Source organism: Thunnus albacares, chromosome 2 (genome assembly GCF_914725855.1).
Source record: "Thunnus albacares chromosome 2, fThuAlb1.1, whole genome shotgun sequence".
In the NCBI taxonomy this organism is placed as follows: domain Eukaryota; kingdom Metazoa; phylum Chordata; class Actinopteri; order Scombriformes; family Scombridae; genus Thunnus; species Thunnus albacares.
The window spans coordinates 21,927,657-21,949,815 of NC_058107.1; the positions used below are offsets into that span (position 1 = coordinate 21,927,657).

Sequence of the window (22,159 nt, forward strand, 5' to 3'; positions counted from 1 at the left end):
ACGTGTCAACCATTTTTGCAGCTTAAATTACATTCTTAATATCCACTTGACATGAATAGACCTTTTTTTCCCCCCGCAGGACTGACTTGACTTTTAAACACCGGGAATGTTTTTCTTGTTTTGTCAAAGTAAATCACTTCTTTTTCTCTGAGTAACTCAGAGCTGCGCTGAAACAAGCAGGCTGATGCAGTGACTTTGTCACAACAGATTTCTGTTTGGTATTGTGGATGCTCTGAATTTGTCCTTAGTTGTGTTGTTGTTTGGCTCTTTCTGGCAATATATTAACTGAGGACTGGTATGACTATTTATGATGTGTGTTTAAGTATCTCTTTGGCTGTAACAGCATGCTTTGTATCCTCAGAGTGCCCTCTATCTTGATTTTGTATTCATATTCTCATTGATATTTATACACTCTCTTTTTATTCTTTAGTTTGCAAAGTGTATCCACAAAGATGACATCCATTATTATATAACTTATATGCATGGTAATGTCACTTCCACAGCCTGTCTGACACCTCACATTTGCATCACATTGCCTTTTTTGTACCTGGAAAGCTAATTTTCTCGCAACCTCCAAAGCACCTGCACTGGGTGTAGCCGGTTGCCTATGAACCATATACTCACTAGTGAAGAGGATGCTGGATGAGGATGGTTTCTATGATTTTACAGCTTTAACTTATCTGCGGTTGATGTGTGGTTTTGCTTGAATGTGACTATGTACATTATCATACAGGAGCATGATGCTCTGATGTTGTCTTCATGTTCAGAACTGTGTTTTGAAAGACCTCCTTCCTCAGCTGGTCAGAGAAGACTGATACACACTATGCATACACACATGTGTGCACACAGGCTGTGCACTCATTATAATATATAATATGGCTATTATCATATTCCTAATTTGCACCCGAATGGTGAAAAACACAAAAGGGATGGAGGGGACACAGCACAACATTCCATAGCAGGGTCATAAATCTTCTATCCTCACTGCCCCCCCACCCCACCCATGTGCGTCCCAATACATACGCACACACACACACACACGCGCACACACACGTCTGTTAGATGTGCACTGCAGTAATTAGGTCTTTCAGGTTATGATAATGTTTATGATGTTTTCTGGTTCATCTACTCACTGGTGCACAGAATGCCATTAATCACACCACTCTAAATCACATGCTGATTCCGCCACAGTCTCTCAGTGTGCATATGTGTGTGTCTGTGTATCAGTGTAGACGCCTCATTTGATGGTGCATGTTTCTGTCTTTGTACTGGCAGAGGCCAGAAGTAGAGAGAGAGAATGAGAGTGAAAGAGACCAGAAACCACATGGGGTCGGGAAAACACAGAAGTAATGAAGGTGTTTTCCCTAATAATGTACACTACATGTACACTAACCTACTTCTATCATCTTTTTTTTTCTCAGCTGGACTTTGTTGTTGTTGTTGTTGTTGTTTTAACAGAATGTGGTTTTGGATGGCATAGGCTTTCCCTTCAGCTCATGAACACTATGTCAAGCCACTTGTAGGCAAGTATGTGCCCTGCTGCAGAGTCCTTGAGAAAGATGCTCAGTTCCTCCTAGAAGCCACAGGGGTGCTGCTCTGTAGCTGATCTTTGGCTTTGACCTCCCTGCAGAGAGGTGAAAAGAGAATTTCCCTTCAAGTAGCAAAGTAAAATATCTCATTATATTTGCCTCTGTTTGGCCCACTCATACCAGTATGTAGTTAATCTGTCTCTAGTTAATCCCTGGCTATGCCTTTCACATTAGACCACAAGATTGCAAAAAATAACTGACGAGCTCCACTTAACCATGAACCCATGTACACAATCACTGATAATTCAGGGTGGTACACTCAATAAAATTGTATTTTTTTTCCAGTTGTAGTTTCCCATCATTTAACCCATCTGTCACTAAATACAAAAGGATGAAGAACTAGTGTGAAAGCATTATGTATAACCTTACCTACCTTAGTCAAAGCTCCAAGGATTCAGGGACACACACAATTCTTATCACTACAGTATAACATCCACCTCCTATCAATACCAGACTTTAAGCCATTTTGCTTAAAGTCAAATTTAATTTAGTGAACTTTGGTCACAAAACCTGATGGAAAATCAGAACAATACACACTGCTATGATTCATGCAGCAGCTCTGGTTACCTTGGCTGCAGTCTCTCTGCACTTTGCAATATCTCACAGCATGCATGTTTGGTGTGAAAACAGAGTTTGTCAGACCTGGCATTAAAATGCATCTTGGGTGATCCAATCACAAGTGGACAGCTCTAAGTACAAGTTTGAATGCACTCAAGACGCATTGAGGACGCATTGAGATCTGATTGCTCAGACCACATTCGGAGGTGGTCTGGCCTACATACGGCCACATTCTTTTAGAAGTGTGTACGCAAATCTGTCCTGGGCCACATTGAAGGACTACCTACTCAACTGTTGTCCTCTGTGTAAGCGGAAGTACGTATTAGTTTGTGCGCTAACGGTGTCAAATTTAAGTGAAAAACAAGAAGAAGAAGCCACAACAAAAGGCAAAATGGATTCTCGTGGATGGAGTACACACAAAACACACTGTCTGATTTCCATTTCGGGTGAAGAGTTTGAATTTTTCCCGCACACCAAGGTCTTTGCATAGTACTTTTATAAATATTTCCTTCAGACTAAGCATGAGAAGTGCATTGCTCCCTCCTGCTGGTTAAAAACAACAACGCATTTGGTCTTTGCAAACAGAAATCATGATCATCTGAAATCATCAGATTTGATCGCAAACGGTCACTCTAGACGCATGTGGAGACTCATTCTATTTTCCGGTGTGGACTGATATACGTAAGGCTGTACACCAGTGATGGGATCACCCAAGACGCGTGTTATTGCCAGGTGTGAACAGGGCCTTAAATCATGAGACATTTTTTTTCACTTCCAATCTAAATGCATAAAGGTATGTAACACTCATACAGACACATTTACTCTGTTCCACACAGCTGTCTGATATCATTTTTCACCTATGATCATCTTCCATCATTTTACTCTGCAGAAAATACTCTTATCTCTAACAGATCCTTTGTAGATAATTACCCTACGGATAAAAGGAACATTTTTTCCATCATGGTTTTTAGGCTTTACTTGAATAACACTCAAGTATCACTTTTCCTTTTGTGCCACAGTGCCAAAGACAGAGCACAAAATTCATTCACAGCCTTTTGTCACCCTTAATTTGTTGTGAACTTGTATGAATAGATTTTTTTTTTTGCTATCCTCTGAACTGTATTTTCCAGCCTACCAGACTCTTTACCAATGGTTGATGACAAGGTTTTGAAATTAAAAAAACAGTATCATGGCTTTGCTCTCTTAAACAGGGCAGACAGTGTGTTTTTATTAATCTTTTGTGTTGCATGAACTCACACTTCACATTTTAATCAGCATTTCTGCAACTTTTATGCTCACACTGTATGAATCGATTAACCATCCCTGACCTGACATGGTCTCTCACACTGAACATAAGCGTAGAACAATTTTGTCCAGTGACAGTTCCAGTAAAGTTTATTCAAGTAAGACAACTGCATCCAACCACAAGATCAGTTTAATATCACAGCAGTCTCAGTCAGGACTACAGTTTTAGCCACAGCATGTAAGATATACTCCAATAATAAGCTCACTAGTTTCTAATTGATATTTTGATGGCAGCCAATTGGACTGTGGAACTGCTTCAATTGCAGAACAGCCGACCCGAAATTTCTTACACACCAGAAATTCACCAAATTGTTCAGGCAATTAATCAGACATCATGATCCCCCTGAAACTGCACTTCAAACGACAACCCATTTGGCAGAAATTTGGCTCAATGGTAAAATTACGCAGGGACGACCAATTTGGGGTTAAAATCAGGCTTAATACTAATAGTTCTCCACTGTATGTTTTAGTCTCAGTTCTCTAGTGTAGTCATTTGTATAGACAACGTGGAGAGAAAAATGGTTGTACAGCATACCCGAATGTCCAAGTGAGCACAAAGATAAATGGGAATAGAAAAAAAGCGACAGAGAAAAAAGGGAAAAGAGCATCACATACTTTCTTACACTTTTTTCCCCCCTGAACTGCATTTTCTTTTGTTCTCGTTTGTTGGCATCCTCTGCCACCTTTCATTCCTCTTTTTTCATCCTCCTACTCTTTCTTCTTTCTTCTCTTCCTCCTACTCTTTCTTCTTCTTTTTTCTTTGCTCTTTTGCTCTGTTAGCACATAACCCCACACACCACAAAGACACCACACATACACCTACAGTGTACTGTACAAACTGATGATTTGTAGACATGATATGGCCTGTGAAATATGCTTGGTGTACCAGAGGACATAAAAAAGACCTTTGATTTCCCCCTTACCCATATTTAGTGTGTATGTGTGTTTGTGTGTGTGTGAGCGAGAAAAGGTGGGAGGGATTAAAATATCTTAAAATGACCCCAGACTGTGGCTTATGAAATATGTCACCATATCACTGCACTCTGACAAGCACACTGTGTCCTTGTGAGACACCTGATATGACAAGAATGAGTCTTTGTTCTCCTGCTGTAGAAAAGTAATCTAACTCCAATTACAGCGTGGATGCAAAACCGTTTGCATAATCCTTCCACGTGGATCTATATTTTGCTGTCTTTTCATTACACAAAAGGCTATGCTTTATATGTGACAAAGTTTTCTTGTTGATTCCACTTGCCAGGATAATAACTTGTCATATTTAGGTTTGTATATGTATTGTGGATTCTTACTGGTTGGCGGGCCTCTACTTGGCATATACATTCCAGTGGATTGTACGTAGCACAGCATTATATTAAATCTGTCAGAAACATAATCTAATGACACAGCTATCATGGTATTATGTTTGATCAGACTCGAATGTAGAGATTGCTGTGCCCATATGACTGATCAAGAGGTTTCCATGCTTGTTGACCAGGCAATAAAAGTCCACACAGAAATTGAAGTGAGTGTCGGTCCATGTCTCACACAACACAGTGCAGACTGAAGAGTTACAATGGTTACATATACACAATAGATCATATTTAATTCAATTTAAAATATTGCATTGTTTCACTGTCATTATATTAGAGTGCATTTTCAGCCTTAGTGAATTAACTTTAACTTCTAAATCTACAATTCTGTTACAACGGAAGCTGTTCCCTCATCAGTTCATGATAAGCTTCAGGAATGATCAACTTATGCATGTTCTTTGAGCTTACAGGTTAGGGCAATGTGCCATCATGCAACATCACAGGCACAATGCAGTATTACTGCTCAACCTGTGGCGGGGTGCCTAACACTCACTTGTATGAAGTGATCTGCTGTCATGAATTTTCTGGTTTGCTTTGTCCAGTAGATGGTCGGTTTCATTTGATGGTTAAAATGTTTAAACTGAAAACACTTAACAGGTAGCCAGCCCTGGATATACAGTAGATTGGGGTAAACCTACCTGTTTTATTTGCTTTGTACAGTTTACCAGTTGTAAAGCTGTATAAAAAGCTTTCGTGAAACAGTTATTTTGATTAGAATCTACACTTCTAAGTGAGCATGTAGTTGTTAAATGTTATTATATTTCTTTCTGCTGCTACTATGGTTGCTAATTCCACTAATAATAAAAGTCTATAACATTTTGACACAGGATGTTTGATTGATTGAATAATATGGGTCACAACATACAGAACACCATCTGCAAGCTTATAATTTCCACATGCCAGCTCTCTGAAAACAATAGTATTGGCACACTCAGCTGTAGTCCATTACCTCTGAGCTTACAAGCCTGAAACACTTAAAACCCATTCATCAGCTCTTTGACAGGGCAACCTAGTGCAAACAGATTCAGTCATGCAGTGAATCCTCTCCGTTAGCCCCCTGCAACATTTCAACTTCTGACCTCGGCATCCACCTGCATAGAGGCTCTTTCATCGTACAGCACATCTTCTTTATGGCTCACTCACGCAGACACACACACTCTCACACACATACTTAAAAGCCTCATCACCTTTGACCTTGTGACCCCGGTTAACTAACTAACCTCTTGTTATTTCCCCCTGTTCACTGCACCTCTTTGTGTGGGGCCTCACTGAAAAGACCCAGTCATGCAGCACTGGTAGCCCTGGGGCAACTTCAGCTTCCAGCCTATCAACATTTCCATACATCTTTTTTCTTGACTGATTCACGTATAAACAGAGTGACTTAGTCACTTGTTCACTTGGGATTTGAACTTCTAACCTTTGGCTTGCTTAGCTGTGGCCATTTCCTGGCATTGATATGCTTTCTGATGGCCTTTACATATATGCTTTTAATGTTAATGTGAAGCCCAACAAAATGCACAGGAGCAAAAAGCAGAGCACTTAGCATTTCTACATTTGAACTTGATCTTGTTGTTTACTCATGGCCAGCATAAAAGCAGCATATTCAGAGGCTTATAAAGACATTGACAAAACAACACAACCCATATCCTCTTCTGCAGATTTTTCCAGAGAGATTTTTTGAGTTCTGTTGACAGATCCTTATTTATAAAACCAGATGCTATAGCCATTAGCCCTGCAGGACATGTTAAAGAAATGAAATCCACCTCACTGTTTCCACATTTGAACTCTTAACCTTCTTGTTTATGTATGGCCATGTGTTATTAATGCAGAGCATCCCTCAGCACTGCGACGGGACTGTCATAAATCCAGTAACCAAACTCAACTTAAAGTTAATGGTGCATACCATTAACTCTATTCCATATGAACTGAATCTGAGCCTCATACTTTGCTTCATAATGTTGTGATCTATTTTCTGACCAGCTATTACGAGATCTGTAAATACATAATTAACCGCGCAGTGACTTTGTGTTAAATGGAATTAAGTTGTGTTCTAGAATAGCCTGGAGAATGAATGGAAATGAATCTTAAAATTAAATCACCTAAGACTGAACTCACAACCCTTGAGTCATGTCTACACCACTGTAGTTTTCTTGATGTTTATTTATTCAGTGATGTACCGTGTTGATGGTAGAAGTGCTTTATATGTTTATTTCCCATATTAAATTAAATTTGGAAAGATATTGGAAGAGAGACAAGCTTGGTCTTTTTTAACTGCTAACTATCTTTATGTTGAAACAAGTTGAAACTGAAAGATTTGCCTGCACCTCCCCTTTTTTTTATTTTGGCTTCAGTGGACATTCTTTTTATCAATATTTAATACACACGGCAAGGACTTTTGAGTTTCTCCATAATAACTGAAATAAGCTTTTTGCCAAAAGAATCTTATCTTTAGATTTGTCCAGGTCCAAAATGAAATAACAGAAAGGATCAATTACACAGCACTACTGCTACTCTAGAGCTGGAAGTCTTACTGAGGAGAGTGGATACATACAGCCATGGGGCTTCAACTCTCCTTCTATGGTCCTCTCACTCATGACATTGCTCTGCTGCCCCAAGTGCTTAGGACAGAAAAAAAAGAGAGAAAAAGAGAAATATTTCAGATTAAAGCCAAGATATCTCTTCAAGGTGGAAAGACTTTGCAGGAAGAAGTTACTCATTATTCCCCATGCCCCTTTAAAAACATTCTGTAGTCGTACTGCCTGCTGCCATTTGAGCTTGTGAAGTCTCTCTCAGCTTTGAACTGTATACCCATGCCTCTAAGCTTCGCCATTGTTTATGCGCTCACCAGCATCAATGGGTTGCATCTGGGCCACATGTCAAAATGGTTAGTGATCAACTACCAGTCAACAAACGAATGACACAACAGAGCCACGCAGCCACTCCTATAGCCTGCATATTTATCTGCACCAACACGAGTCAATGCATTTCTCTTGGGGAGTCTATGAAGTGGAGGCTGTGTTCAAGTGTGAGTGAACAACTAGGCCACTTCCACTTACTGTACACATTCCCCGCTGCTGAGAGCAGAGCTACATGTTTATGCTTACGAGTACTGTTTATAGCATCAAGAACACTAGGGGGGCATGTTGAGTTTAATGTTGAACCCATCTTAGACTTAACTTTATGTTAGGCATGAATTTTTAATGTTCATGCAAAAGTGCTCGCTATGAATAGCAAAGATGTTGTCAACACAGCTCATGTGTTGAATCATGCATGAAGTTTCTGTGCGTTCAGTACCAGTAGAGTGCTGTATACCATATTGATAATTGTAGTTAATGTGAAAATGAAAAATGCAAAATTCTGCTTTGTGAAAAGCGGTATTGCACAGGCCTGAAATTTCAGCCCGAGACTGATCCAATCCACTAACACGGACTGTGCCCAGGGGCTAAAACTCACCCCAAAACAAATCTTTCAGTTTAAAAACTCTCTCATCTCCCGTTCTCAGTGTATTGGGTTTAGAAAGATTTGGTGCAGTACAGCCTTGTGTGTAGCCTACTGCACAGTGCTTGTTTTTCACAAACAAATGTTCTCCAAATCTTCGTCAACTGGCTAAATGCTCAATTGTGGACTTCCTTGACAAATGGGGACTGCTCGAGGCTATTCATTTTTACTTTTTGCATTCTCTATGACTAACCATCCAGCCCACATTCAAAGTTAGCAACAGTAGCTGGCAAGTCATGACCTGCTGGCTTTCCATCACTCAGTGCATTCACACGTGTGCACATCTCTGCTACACGGAGATATGTTTGGGTAATATGAAATGGGGAAGAAACAGTTATCACTATTGTATGTGTTGCAATCAATGTATCATTGTAATTTAATTACTGAAAATAATTATAACATTTAATGTTTCTTAGCAATATGAACAACCTGGCCCAAGTATGTCAATACCCTCAGGTCCGATCAAGCTCAGCTGAAACGGCCTAGTGTGAAACCCCCATGACAAGTTTCATTTATGCCCACTTTGATTTTTTGTCACTTACAGTGATTTGGTCTTTCATGAGCTGGGAATGTTTTTTGCCCCAGAGGCTGATGAAACCGATTCAAAGCCCATTGTGTAATTTTAAAAGGCTTCGGATTTGACGAAAATAAGGCTGAAAATAAAATAAGGCATTTTTTCTCCTGCTGTCCTTCCAACTCTCTCTCTCTCTCTCTCTCACACACACACACACACACATTGCCTCACTCTTGAGACTGTTGCGCTCCTGCTCAGTAACCACTGCTCTAGTTCCCACAAGCTCAAGCACAGCTCATTTCAGAAAGTAGTACTTGTGAGGGTAGCAGACCCAAGATAAAAGTTAATTAGGACTCTGGCAGCAGAGGATCAGACAGAAAGAGGGACAAAACAACAGAGATGGTGTCAAAGGAATAACTTGACATTTTGGACTTCTCTCCTCATCTGGCTCACACCATGGTAGACCAAAATCCCCTATGTTGGCACTCCAGAATACAAAATGGCATGCTGGCAGCGCTGGCATTTATCTTTAAAGCCAATAGGTAACACTGGCTGTAAGCTAGCCCAGTAGCTTTCAACCACTGGTTTCAAAAATTGCAGCACTAATGATGTTATTTAATTTTTAAAGCTCAAGAACAAATTAAGAATTTTTTTTTTTCAGAACACTCCCTAAAGAAGACAAAGAACACAGCAACAGATCCCAAATGTTGTTACAGTAAATCAGATTAAGATTAGTGGAAAAAAAATTGCGACAAAATGAAAACCAACAGGACAATGAAATGGTGAAGAAACTGGGGAACTGTAATGGTGGTAAAGTAAAAAAGATGGAAAGGCCATGTTATAGAAATATAGATGTATAGAATACACATTATTAGAGATAAAAGAGAGATGTGAGAAACAATTGTATACAGTGCTTATGCATAAGAAAGGCAGAGGTAGAAGAAAACAAGAGAGAAGTATGGTCAGTAATGTGTCCGTAATAAGGTCAGAGGCAGAAGTCCATTATGAAACCCCCTTGAGGCTCTATTTATAGTGACCCAGGAGGGATGGGAGGGAGGAAAGGATATAGAGAGCAAGCGAGATGGTGAAAAAAGAGAAGAGTTTAAGATGAAGAGGTAGAGGAGGGAAGGGAAGAGAGAGGAGGACTGAGAAGGAGGTTGGATGGGGGCGGTGGGTGGAAAGGTGCCAGAGAGCCAAGCAGAGAGACAAAGTCTTGGGAAAGACTGAAGATGGGAAAGGCGAGAAATGGGGATAGAGGATGAGGGCAGAGAGAGTGGAAAGATGCCAGAGAAGGAGGAAAGGGTGGAGGGAGGACTGGGAAAGGAGAAGAGGAAGACAGCAGGGGAGATGGAGAGCTTGGCTAAGCGAGGGAGAGAAACCGAGTCGTGTGGTCGGAAGGAATGAGGGTGGTAGGGAGAGACGGGAGAGGAGGGATAAGAAGGCGAGAGAGAGACAGTGAGCCTCCAGATGGAGAAAGGCATGAGCAGTGAAATGTCTGATCCAATTTTATCTTCAGCTCTGAATAAAATAGCCAAAATATGGGAAAAATCTTCAAATGAAATAAGCCTGTAAGCTGTTCTTTATCATTTGAGTTGAGGCCATCTTTATTATTTGATTGTGTGCTTGTGTGTGTGTCTGTATGGTTGTGTGTGGATTTGTCAGATAATCTGCAAAACTGGGCTCAGCATGGTGTTTTAATTCCTTTCTGAAGGAAACAGGAGGAGCAATAGGAAGCAATATGGATGAGGAGGCAGGAAAGATGCAAAGAGATAGGAAGGAAGGAAGGAAGGAAGGAAGGGTAGAGGACATGAAAACACATGTAAAGGAAGAACAGAAGGAGGAACAAACAAAAAATGCCATGAGGAAGAGAAGACCTAGTGGGTGGGTGGGTAGGGGTCGATGTGAAATGTGCCTTTTGGGAAGTTACCTGAGAGAGAAGTATAGCTAAAGCAGAAGAAGAGAAAGATGCACAGAAACATGGACATAAACTGGCTTTCCAAAGGAATCAGGAAATAAATTACAGACCAAGATGAAAAGGAGCAAAGTATTCTAAGACATATTGGACAGACATGAAAAAAAAAGTAATCATAAAGACAGAAAGACCTGTTCAGAGAGATACTGACAGGTGGAAAATATGCAGACACACATTAAACAGAGAGAGAGCCAGGTGGATAGTGAGACATGGATCATACAGCACAGACATACACACAACCAGCCAGCCATACTATCAGCTGTCAGCCACCCAGAAAAACATTATCCTATCTCCCTGAAAATAGACATCCTTCCCCGGCCAATGTTTTGATATTCTAATGCACTGCCCTGCGCTGGCTGCTTGTATTAATAGTGATGTTGAGCTGTGATAGTAGAACATGAATGAAAGCGAAGCCTTGCTTTTCCCTCAGGCCTGGGATAAGGGAGACAGAATCCATCTGCAAGATAACATTACACAGCAACTAGCACAAGTTTGTACCCCCACAAGCTTACATAAGACTATGCATATGAATGAGATACCCCATCTGCATGTGGATGTGTGCGTACATTTGTGTGTGTAATACAAAATGAGACTTGTGCAGTACAGAGCAGGTAACTTCTTCATGCTTGTAAAATGACTATAATTATTTTTCTCTGACTGTCCATATGTTTGCCTCTCCTTGTTTTCTTATCTGTTTTTCCCCTGCTTGAATGCATTTCTTTCTTATTATGGTGTAATTGCATTATTACTCCATTATTCAGTTGCAGACAGACCCTTTGATTAAATAGTTTTGTGAACTACATCCTTTATGTTTGTGTTGTGAATTTGTTTGAGCAATAATGCTGTGATTAGAAAATTATACATTTTTTGAGTCTGGTGTAGTCTGGTCTTTATTTAGTGATGCTGAAGAGAGATAGTGAAGAGGAATTGAGAGATGGGAGAGAGGAGACTTGTCCTTAATGTCTTTCCATTACTGGTTCTCACAGCTTGTCTTGTCTTGTGTTTCACTCATGCCATACGCATACAGCTACGACCTGAAGTATATTTTTATGTTTCAAGTCTATTTTCTTCCCTCTTACATGCACAACTACAGTGATTGTGGGCTCTGAGTGCTGCCAAAACCAGGGTAACCTAAACTCAACACTGTACCTGAATGCATCCTGTGTAGACACAGACTAGGGACTGCTCTGCTTAAGTGCTGCTTTCGGTACACAGTCTTGTCAAACCAGTGACTTAGTTCAGAGGATGAAATTAAAACCCACCGCATAGCCAGGACTGTAACAGATTGGCTCTCATCTGGCCTCACCATGATCGCACTAGCTGATAGTCTGACATTTAGGTTCCCACCCACGTACCCAGTCATATGAAAGACACATATGAAAAACTGTAACCAAAGCCCCATTGCGTGTTGCTCAACCTTGAAAGAGAGGAATCAGATATAAACCCCTGCTGTGGACCATCCTGTGCTGTCCAGTGAGGTGTATCTGTACACCTAAGCTGACTTGCACCACAGAAACTGGAGATAAACTGCAGATTAAGAGCCATTTCAGGATAAACGAGGCGTACTCACTCCCCAGTTCTCCATATAGAGCAGTATACTCTATACTTTTTCCCTGTCTGTCTCTCCTTATGAGCACAGGAAACTGCTTTCCAAAAATATTGTGCCGTGAGGAAGAAATAGCCAAGAAGATCACGTGCAGAAAGATGCTTAAAGCAAGGAAACATGCTCAAGGGCAGACAGAAAGCAAGGGGAGAGCAAGAGAGAAAAGAGAAAGATAGAGGAAGAGAGTGAAAAGGTACAATAATGCATCAACTAACAGATGCAGGAGTTGTCATTCAGGACAAGCATAGATTCACAAACAGTCCTAAGAAGTATATGTGTTTGTGTTTGTGTGAACTTGGCAGAGATAGCCATGAAAAATAGCAACTAAGTGCTTTCACACTGCCTACCTGCAAACACCCACACATCAGCTGCTGTGTGTGTCCTTCCTTTAAATGTTCCTGTGCCCAATTGTATATGTACATGTGATGTACGTCCAGCTGTGAGTGTGATGGTGTCTCAATGTGACTCTCACCCAAGCAGCATCTGAGATAGTGTTTATGCCTCAAGTCAAATGCAATGAGGAAACTTTGTCTTTTTGTTTTCTTTATGATGAATGCTGATGAATATTCCTTCCTCCCTCTGATCCTTTAATAACTCTCTCTCTTTTTCTCAGTTCCTCCATTTCCTTTGTGCATTGCATTGTGGAAGAATAGTTTTCATCAACAACCACACTCAAAAATCAAGGGCTTTTTAGCATGCATCTCGACTGTTTTGAGTATATTTAATTGTGTCGTTTTCCCCTTTGTGACCACACTACATACTCAAAGTCTGCTTAGAATTAGTGCAGTGAGGATTTGGCATACACTGTTGAAAACATGTGTAGGATATGTGATGTCACACAGTCATTTTTTAAGGGGTGCTTTGAGTCCTGGAGTTTCATTCACTGCTCAGTCAAGGCGAACATTCCCTGAAAAATACTTTCATTGAAGCTATTGTATTGTATTCTATCTTAATGGGTGGATGAAAAAAATTAAATAACAAAATTAATCTCTTTTATTGCACCATTTTCACTATGTCATGACTTATGAATTCATCCTCATCTTGGAGCGATACTGCCATTCTTAAGAATCAGCCACTGCAAAAGTTCTCATGTTTCGCTGACAACTTAACCACACGAAATTGTAAAAACGGCCAAAACAACATAACTTACTGTGTGATAGGTCTGGCTTGAACAAACTTACTCACATCAGAAAAGGTAATGAGCTGCTAAAATAACACCAACCAGTGTAAATGCACGGGTGTTCACTTTTAAAAACAATCCAATCCAACTTTGTTTCTCCCAATACAGATATAAATACCTCAACCATACTGATACCAGTGCTCTCTTTTCCACTGACCAAAAAAGCATTTTTCCCATATACAATCAATAGATTGCTGAGCGTCTTTGTATTTTTACAATTTGATCCATACAGGCCAATAAACTTCTAAAAGTCCTGAGGAGCCGTGCAATTACCTTATTTTGTAACATTCATGTGTGTGGGGAGCCAACAGGAAGTCAGTTGGCTCGGCCAGAGGAAGTTTCAAGCACACATGTTTTATGGGCCCCAATACATGGAAGCATTAGGAAGCCTACTTAGACTTTTTTGGCAATCCTCACCACGATCTGTGAGCAACTTTCTGAAAGGGACTCCATCTCTGAATGTGGTGTCCAGTTCATCATAATACATCCTCAGGAAATACAAATTCAGACACACATGCAAACATATGCAAACACACACTGTGGTAATTGATCAGAGTTACTGACTAATGCTATTATAGTCATGCTGACCTCTGTATAGCCTCCAGTATTCTACTATAGAATCCTCAATACTTACCTACTGTATATTAATCCATATACAGAAATGCGACTATGGATGTAGTGAGACTATAGCACACATCTGCATAAATGCACAAATATATACCATTTCATGGACTTACAGTATGCCTTTTTAAAAATTCATGTGCATTGACAGCCCCCCCCCCCCCCCCCCCCCACACACACACACACACACACACACACACACTTAAACACTAATACGCAGTTTGTTGCCGCTCTGACCTGATAACTAGAGGCAATGCAGCTTTCAGAATTATAATTTGGGAATCAATGAAATATGCATGTCACAAACACTTCTATGTTTGTGTGTATGTACAGTATGTGGTTTTTGTATTCATACACTGTAAGTTGCTGGAGCTGAATGTGCGTGTATGTGTGTTTGCCTCGAACATAATTATTCAGACTATAAATTAACTCGGCTTTACCTCACAATGTAAATTTATGAATGCAGTGAATGTTTTTTTTACGCATACAAAGTGGAGAATATCTTGTCAAGAAGGCTTTATATGAATTCTAGATAGAAAGGTATATAAGAAACAAGTAATTATCTGACTCCAGGAGAGAAAAAGGACCTAAAGAGGGAGTAGATTAGTAACTTCTCTCTGCTGATTTTCCCTAGTTTTGATATGCACAAAGGAGTCCATGCAGTATAGAGAATTCATCAGAGCATAGACTCACTTACAGGATATGGTATCTTATATGGAGTCTCAACCATTGAGCCAGCAGGACACTCCAGACTGATTCTCTTTTCATTCAACAAGAAGTGCCTTTCTTTATTTCTTTCTTAACTCAGGCCAGCTGTGGCCTGACAGAGTCACCCCTCTACAGGCTGGGCCGTAAATCTAGTTCCAGGCTCTAGCTGGGGCCTTATCTGTCACACACAATGAAAGTCGGAGGACGCCAACCAGCTGTCACTGTCTGCTCCTATATAGATACGCTAGCTTTCAAGTACTTTCTGCTATTATGAATTGCCTTGTATAGCCCCGAAAGCCTGGTGGATATATAATTGGCTTTGACAAGGAGTGTGCTGTGCATGCTATATTATATCTTCCCGGGGTTATTTCTGTCATCAAATAGTCATGGTTGGCCACCCAGCCTGGGAGAAACTTCTCTCCCATGTAAAATAATACAGATGTTCTTTCTGTAAGTATTGGATTCAATCTAAAAACCAACAAATCTGTGGCCAAATATTAAAAGCATAAAGTTGAATCAACATCTCCCTAACACAGTCGCAACAAAAAAGTGAGCATGATAATCTTCAGAAAGATATGATTTGGTGTATTTTGCATTACATTATCTTTTGTGTTTTTTTCTATTTTTTTCCCATTTTAGCTTTTTATTTTTCTGAAGATTATAATAAAAAAAAAATGCTGATTTAATTGATCCCTCTGGACAAAGGTAATGGAGTGATTAAGTACTCTCACTTTGCATGTCTACTCGTGTCTTGAATAATGTGGCTTTTATCAAAGTGCCGATTGAGGATAAGGCCCTGATTAAGTTTCTAATGGATGCAGATGATGTGTGGCTGCCTGGTGTCTTGTTTCAAAAGGGATATGACACTCCAGGACGCAGTGTATAATTTCCCGGCATGCTATGTCAAGTAGTTCAGTTGGCTTAACCCACCCTTGATCTATTCTTTATAAACAGATTTTTACTGTCTTTACTGTCTACTTTAAATGCAGTAATACAGACACACACCCACACACACCTGCATACTGGCAGTGTATATTTTATCATATCTTCTGTCAACCACCATGACTTTGTTGGGTTTGCTTTATCATCCTCATCTGGACCACATATCATCTGAAAACAAATCTGGGGAAGGAAGAGAGGAAGGAAGGAAGGAAGGAAGGAAGGAAGGAAATAAGGAAGGAAGATTCATGTTTTTTAATTAAATGCTGACATGTCGTGTCACATTGAAATGCTGCTAAGAATAATATTCTAAATGCCTTCATAAATTAAAATGGTCTAACACTCTGCTCAATGACCATGGATTAAAGGCATACCTTGAGGCAAAAGTGGGTAAACAAAACCTATTTTGACCGTATAACTATAATTTCAAAGCATGAATAATTGAATAGCGGATGAGGTAAACACTTAAGAAAGTTGAGCACTGGATCTCCAATGGGAGGTTAGAAAAAATGTTTCAAAAGAGAAAATAATAAAATTCATTTGATATTTTCTTGAAGATGATTATGAAAGAGAAGAAGAGGGAGAGATAGAGGTGGAATAAAGCAGGCAGTTCATAGTGTTCATGGTGTGAAAGTCACTGACATGGTGCTCCGTAGGTGGGTATCTGATAACATTGTGCCATTTCTACCGCTGTGTGTGTGTGTGTGTGTGTGTGTGTGTGTGTGTGTGTGTGTGTGTGTGTGTGTGTGTGTGTGTGTGTGTGTGTGTGTGTGTGTGTGTGTGTGTGTGTGTGTGTGTGTTTGCCCGCATGTGTCTTCCAGTGACTTTCACAAACATCTTGTGCACGCTTTTTTTTGTCTACACAAGTGTGTGTTTGTACATGCTTGAATGAAGACATGCTCTTGTGGGTGCTTGTTTGTCTTGTATTTGTTTTTCTGTGCCCACATTTGTCTGTCTGTCTGTGTGTGTGTGTGTGTGTGTGTGTGTGTGTGTGTGTGTGTGTGTGTGTGTGTGTGTGTGTGTGTGTGTGTTCTCCTGTGTAAGTGTCTGTGTGTGTTTGGGAAATGGACAGCATCACATATCTAATTCCAGAGCAATGATTCACTAGCTCCCTGCTGTCCCATCATCCCTCACTCTCTCTTTCTGTTTCTCTCCCTTCATCTCCCTAAACTTCCTAAATCACCTCTGTGAGCCTTTTCAAGACTATTCAGTCTGTCTATTTAATTAAAGGTGTTATAATAAAGAGTAAATGTGTATGTGTGTTTGCATGTGTATTGGGGAAGATAGTGATGATTGTGGGCAGGGGCTCTGGGTAATATGAGCGCCAAGAATGGGCGTTCGTATTGTCCTGTGTTAGTGAAACAATGTGTGTTTGTTTGTGTGTGTGAGATAGAAAGAGAGATAGCAAGAAAAATGCAAAATTCCATGGAAAGTTTTGTTTTAGTGTGCTCAAATGTTTTTATACCTGTTTTTTTTGTCTGTGTGGGTGTGTGCACTTTACTTTTGTCTGTGTCTGTGTATGTGGGACTTGTGTAATTTGGCAGCCCAAGTGTCTGAGAAAGACAGCGATTGTGCCAGCTTTGTTTTCCTAGTTGTCAAGGGTTGTGGGTATCTGTCTGTGTATGTGTGTGTGTGTTGTCGATAGTGGTTGTAGGAGAGGATTATCCGCAAAGGGGTATAGGTTTTAAGAGTGTGTTTGCATGTCTATTTATGGTGTGTGTGTCTCTGTGTGTGTGTGTGTGTGTGTGTGTGTGTGTGTGTGTGCCTGTTTCTCTGTTTGCGTATGTGTTTTTGCAGCTGCTGCTGATTCTAACTAGCTGATAAGACGCTAAGAAGTATGATCTCATGATTTCCACGGCTACTGCACTGATACACATCACAGACCACTTACCAGGAACACAAGACCCTGACACACACAGACACACAAACATACACTCATACTCATGAGGCGTTTTGACCTTATATGGCTGCGTTTTGCTTGCTTTAGCACACAGACATACCTCTGTATATCACATTTTTCATAACCAAACCCTTGAAAATATCAAAACCGATATCTATCAATCTCTCTATCCATATGATAGATGGGTTCACATTGTCTGTGACACTCAAACGTGAGTGGCCACTTGTGATTCTTAATAGATTTACTGATATTTATTGGCTGGGTTTTGTAGGTTTTCTGAAGTGAACAGGCCTACAGGCGTGAGCGAGGGAATAAATGTGGTTTTTGCCCCTGGTACATATTTACTACATGCCGTAAATCGAACCTGGACATTGTTCCGCTACAGCCATTCATTATTGATGACAGCATTCAGGCAAGACGTTTATGAGCTGGGCTGTTAGGAACAGTAATTCACTCTGTCAGGAGATCAGGAGAGAGGAGCAGGTGGAGAAACAAGAGGAGGAGAGAAGGTTTAGGAAAAAGAAGGAAAAGGAAAACAGATGGGATAGAAAATGTGTGAAGCAGGGAGAGGAGAGGACCAGAGAAGCAAGGATGGTGCAGAAGAAAAAGGAAATAGTAGGCATTTGTGAAACAAAGCTTTTATTCATGGGGAATTTTCTAACCATCCCTCCCTTTTTTCTCCACTCCACCCTCCCTTTTCTCTGGCTATCATGTTTCTTGTGCCAATCAATAATTTATAGCTGTCACTCCAGAGCAATGAACCCCCCCGGCTCTCTGAATGACAGATGAGGGTGAGAATGGGTGTTGGGGCAAAGTGAAAAGCAAGAGAGGGCTTAAAGCAGAGTGGTGGAGAAGCATAAAGTAACAAGAAATAGCAATGGAGAGACAGGAGGCAGTGCAGCAAGTGAGAAAGAGACTGATGGAAAAATGGTTGAACATGACACTGGATAAATAACCAAGAGTGGGAGAACATTTCCCACAGATAATGATATTATGCCGTGAAAATGTCTACCAATTTTCATACTCTCATAGAACTAATTACAGAACTAAGAGAGGAAATGTCAGCTTTGTGACATCAAAGTGGGGACGCTGCCTACTAATTTTTCCCCTATTTGTGTCTTGTTGTTTTACCTAAGCTGCTTTTAGCTCCTAGCCCACAGCACACTGCCACTCTCCAAGATAAGGACCAACTACACACACAGTTAGGGTGGGAGGAATTAAAGATTGTGTGTGTCTGTGTGTGTGTGCAGCTATGTTGTTTTTTTTGTGTGTGTGTGTGTGACTGAGTGTGTATTTGTAGGAGTGTTGATGTGCAGTTGTAGCCATGACACATTAGGCTTGAAAAAAGAGGTTGAACCTTGAAGCTGTGTCAAAACTGCTCTGTGTGTTCAAATTTTCCCATGAGTCACAGCTCTCCAGGTGAGGCAATCACATACACACACACACACACACACACACACACACATACAGTCACTCTAGACAGTCTTAATGAAACTGGATGATGATGGAGTGGAGGGAAATTACAAACTAGAGGAAAATGTGCATTTGTGTGTGTATGTGTGTGCGCAGACTTTAAATACATAACCGTTGTGTTTGTGTGCATGAGTGTACTTGTGAGAAAGAAAGAAAAAAAAGGCATCTTCCTCTCCCTCCTACCTGCTCTTGTAATCCTCTGTGTTTTGGTGACCTTGGCAACCTAATGACAAAACAGTTTTGGTGTCCCTTTGATTGAGGCCATAGGTGGGCGTGAAATTTGGATGGGCTGAAAAGACAACGAAGGAGAGAGAGCAGGATGGAGGAGAAGGAGGATAAAGTTGCTGGTGCCCTCTGACTTGGTCAAATGAGCACCTTGTCTGTTCAGTTAATTCCTCCACTCTATCTTTCTTTACATATCCTGCTTACTTTCCTCTACGCTGTCTTCGGTATCATCATTTCTGGCAAATATTGTCTGAAAGGTTCAAGATTCCCATTTGATTGAATTGAAGGAAGGAGCTTTAATATTTTTGATAATGACTGTGCATTTTCAGCATATATCGCATAAGCTTGGAACAGGAGGAGAAAAAATAACTTGTGACAAGTGTTAGTTTTATATTTTAAGTAGATTATGCATTATCTGTTTGAGTTCAATTAGGCTTACAAAGTGCTGACCAGGATTATATAGTGCATATAGTATGTTGGCATTTTTTTTTTTTTCATCTTTAGTTATGTCTGTTTACATTTATATGAAGCTGTGTGTATTTAAATCCTATTGTTGGAGCCCCTCTGGGATTTTGTATAAGTAGGCTGTAAATGTTTAAATCTGCATGGGGCAAATATGTGTTTTGCTAAGCAGTTGTCTTGTAAGATGTTGGTGGGTAAAGTATAAATATTTTTGTTTGGTGATGATTAACTTGTCTAATTTGTCATCCCATGAGGAACGAGTCATGTAAATGATAGGACACATAAACTCATTAATTCCATTTGTCAATTTTTATTTTATAGCACATGTATCTCTCTATTTTTCTACCTAATCTCTCCAGCTCCCTCATTTCATCCTCATTTATTCTCCATTGTGTAGTGTTTATTTGATAAATTTCTAAACTCAAGGCACATCTAAAGAAAAACAAGATCTTGTGCTTTTTTTTATAAGTAACTCTAATAGCCAGAAGAATAACGCAAATGGACACAACAATGAGGTGCTGATTAAAGGGGCAATTTATGTCTCAGCGGAAGAAAATTGTTCTCTGTCCAGGTCACCGGCTTGAGACACGGCAGTTATTAGTGATCAAATGAGAAGGACATTGTCTCGCACATACTCAGGAGAAAGTGTATTGCAATGATGCTCACTGGTTGGAGATAAAATGATAATGAATGACTGATAGAATGCAACCTTTCCCTCCCTGAACCAACTTTGGATTAAAATAATAGAACAAAGACTGAATGAGCTTGAAATCAGGGGGAAAACATCATTTTAAACTTTCTCTTTTCTTCCTCCCACAGTGAGAGATGATGATGATTTCCTGAGTCTGAGCGAGCTCCCAGAAACCTTCCCCTCTGACCCACCGGAGCCCTTACCTCACTTCCTGTTTGAACCAGAGGAAGGCTACATTGTCAAGAATAAACCTGTTAATCTCTACTGCAAGGCCACACCCGCCACACAAATTTACTTCAAGTGCAACAGCGAGTGGGTCCATCAGAAGGATCACACCGTGGAGGAGAGGGTGGATGAAAACTCAGGTGAGTGAAGTCTAGCACGCAACGCAAACAGTCACACAGTAGAAAGTGGGCGGATCAGATCATATTCAGTAAACAGGCTGTCAAACTTTTTTTGTTCAACTCAAGACATTTATGACAGAAAACACTAGTGGTAAAAAGCCGGTGACATGTTAAGTGTAAGCGCTCATGTAAATTTTAATGATGTTCCCGTATTTCTCTTAAAAGTTGACCTCTTTGCCTGCATGCTTTTATGTTTCTGACCCTGATGAGATTCCACTATGTGTGACATAAAATTGTCACTCTCCGGAAAATGTGGCCAGCATTTTTCCCAGGTTGTCTCACTGAGGCATCGTAAGCAAACAGGTTAAACCTATTATTCAGTTGTTTAGTTATTTGTGCAGAAAGCTGGGTCACATGTCAGATGTGTGTACACAGCTGTCCTACAGCCGGTGCTGTACTGCGATGTTCACGGGACAGTTTAATAGGATCCACAGTGATGTACTGGACTGCAGCCAAAGTTCCACACTTGTCACTTGACAGCACATGGTATTACTCTGCCGGCGAGATAATGATGAATCTTGCTGTTGCTTTGGCAGGAAGACAAAGACGTACAAAACCCGGTTTCTTAGACTTTAAAGTTGATGTGAGCTTATGGGGCTCCACCTGCTTGTTAATGAGCTTGGGTCCCCAGAGCCAGTGATTAAACAGAGAGCTCCATGCTGAAAACAGTTTTAAAACTCCTGATATATAGTGTCTGCTGAATTAAATACACAGTGGGGTCAACAGTAACACAAATCAGCATGGTGGTGGTTGCATTGTGATGTTTTTTTCTTGAGGCAGTTGAGCAAAATGCATAATATATACTACTGCTCACTCTGTCATACTTGTCAATGTGCATTGCCTGCAATTGTGAGGAAGCAGAACTTTTGATTCTGTCTCAATTCAAGTTGACACATCGACTTGCCCACCAAAGATTTTCCCTTGTAATACAAAGCAGACCCCAAAGCCAAACATTGTGCTGTGTGTGTGTGTGTGTGTATTATTTGGTGTCCTGGTTGCTTAGTGGGTCTGCCACTGTGCTAAACCCAAGACAGAGTCGGAAGCAACTGAGCAGTACAGTTTGATGTTTCCCCTGATTCAGCTGTCACACATGAATAGTCAAGCCAGAGGAGAATAAATGCAACTAAAGCTAGCAAAACCTGAAAGAAGT

The 22,159-nt window shown here is 40.4% G+C and overlaps 1 protein-coding gene across 3 annotated transcripts in view; it reads left to right on the forward strand.

Moving 5' to 3' along the window:
* Nucleotides 1–22,159, forward strand: part of unc5ca (unc-5 netrin receptor Ca) — a 213,366-nt gene that overhangs the window by 74,873 nt on the left and 116,334 nt on the right. For all 3 annotated transcript variants that reach the window (XM_044373067.1, XM_044373084.1, XM_044373075.1), the window contains exon 2: nt 20,734–20,970. In XM_044373067.1, coding sequence (XP_044229002.1) covers nt 20,734–20,970 — 237 coding nt within the window. The remainder of the gene's footprint in view (nt 1–20,733; nt 20,971–22,159) is intronic.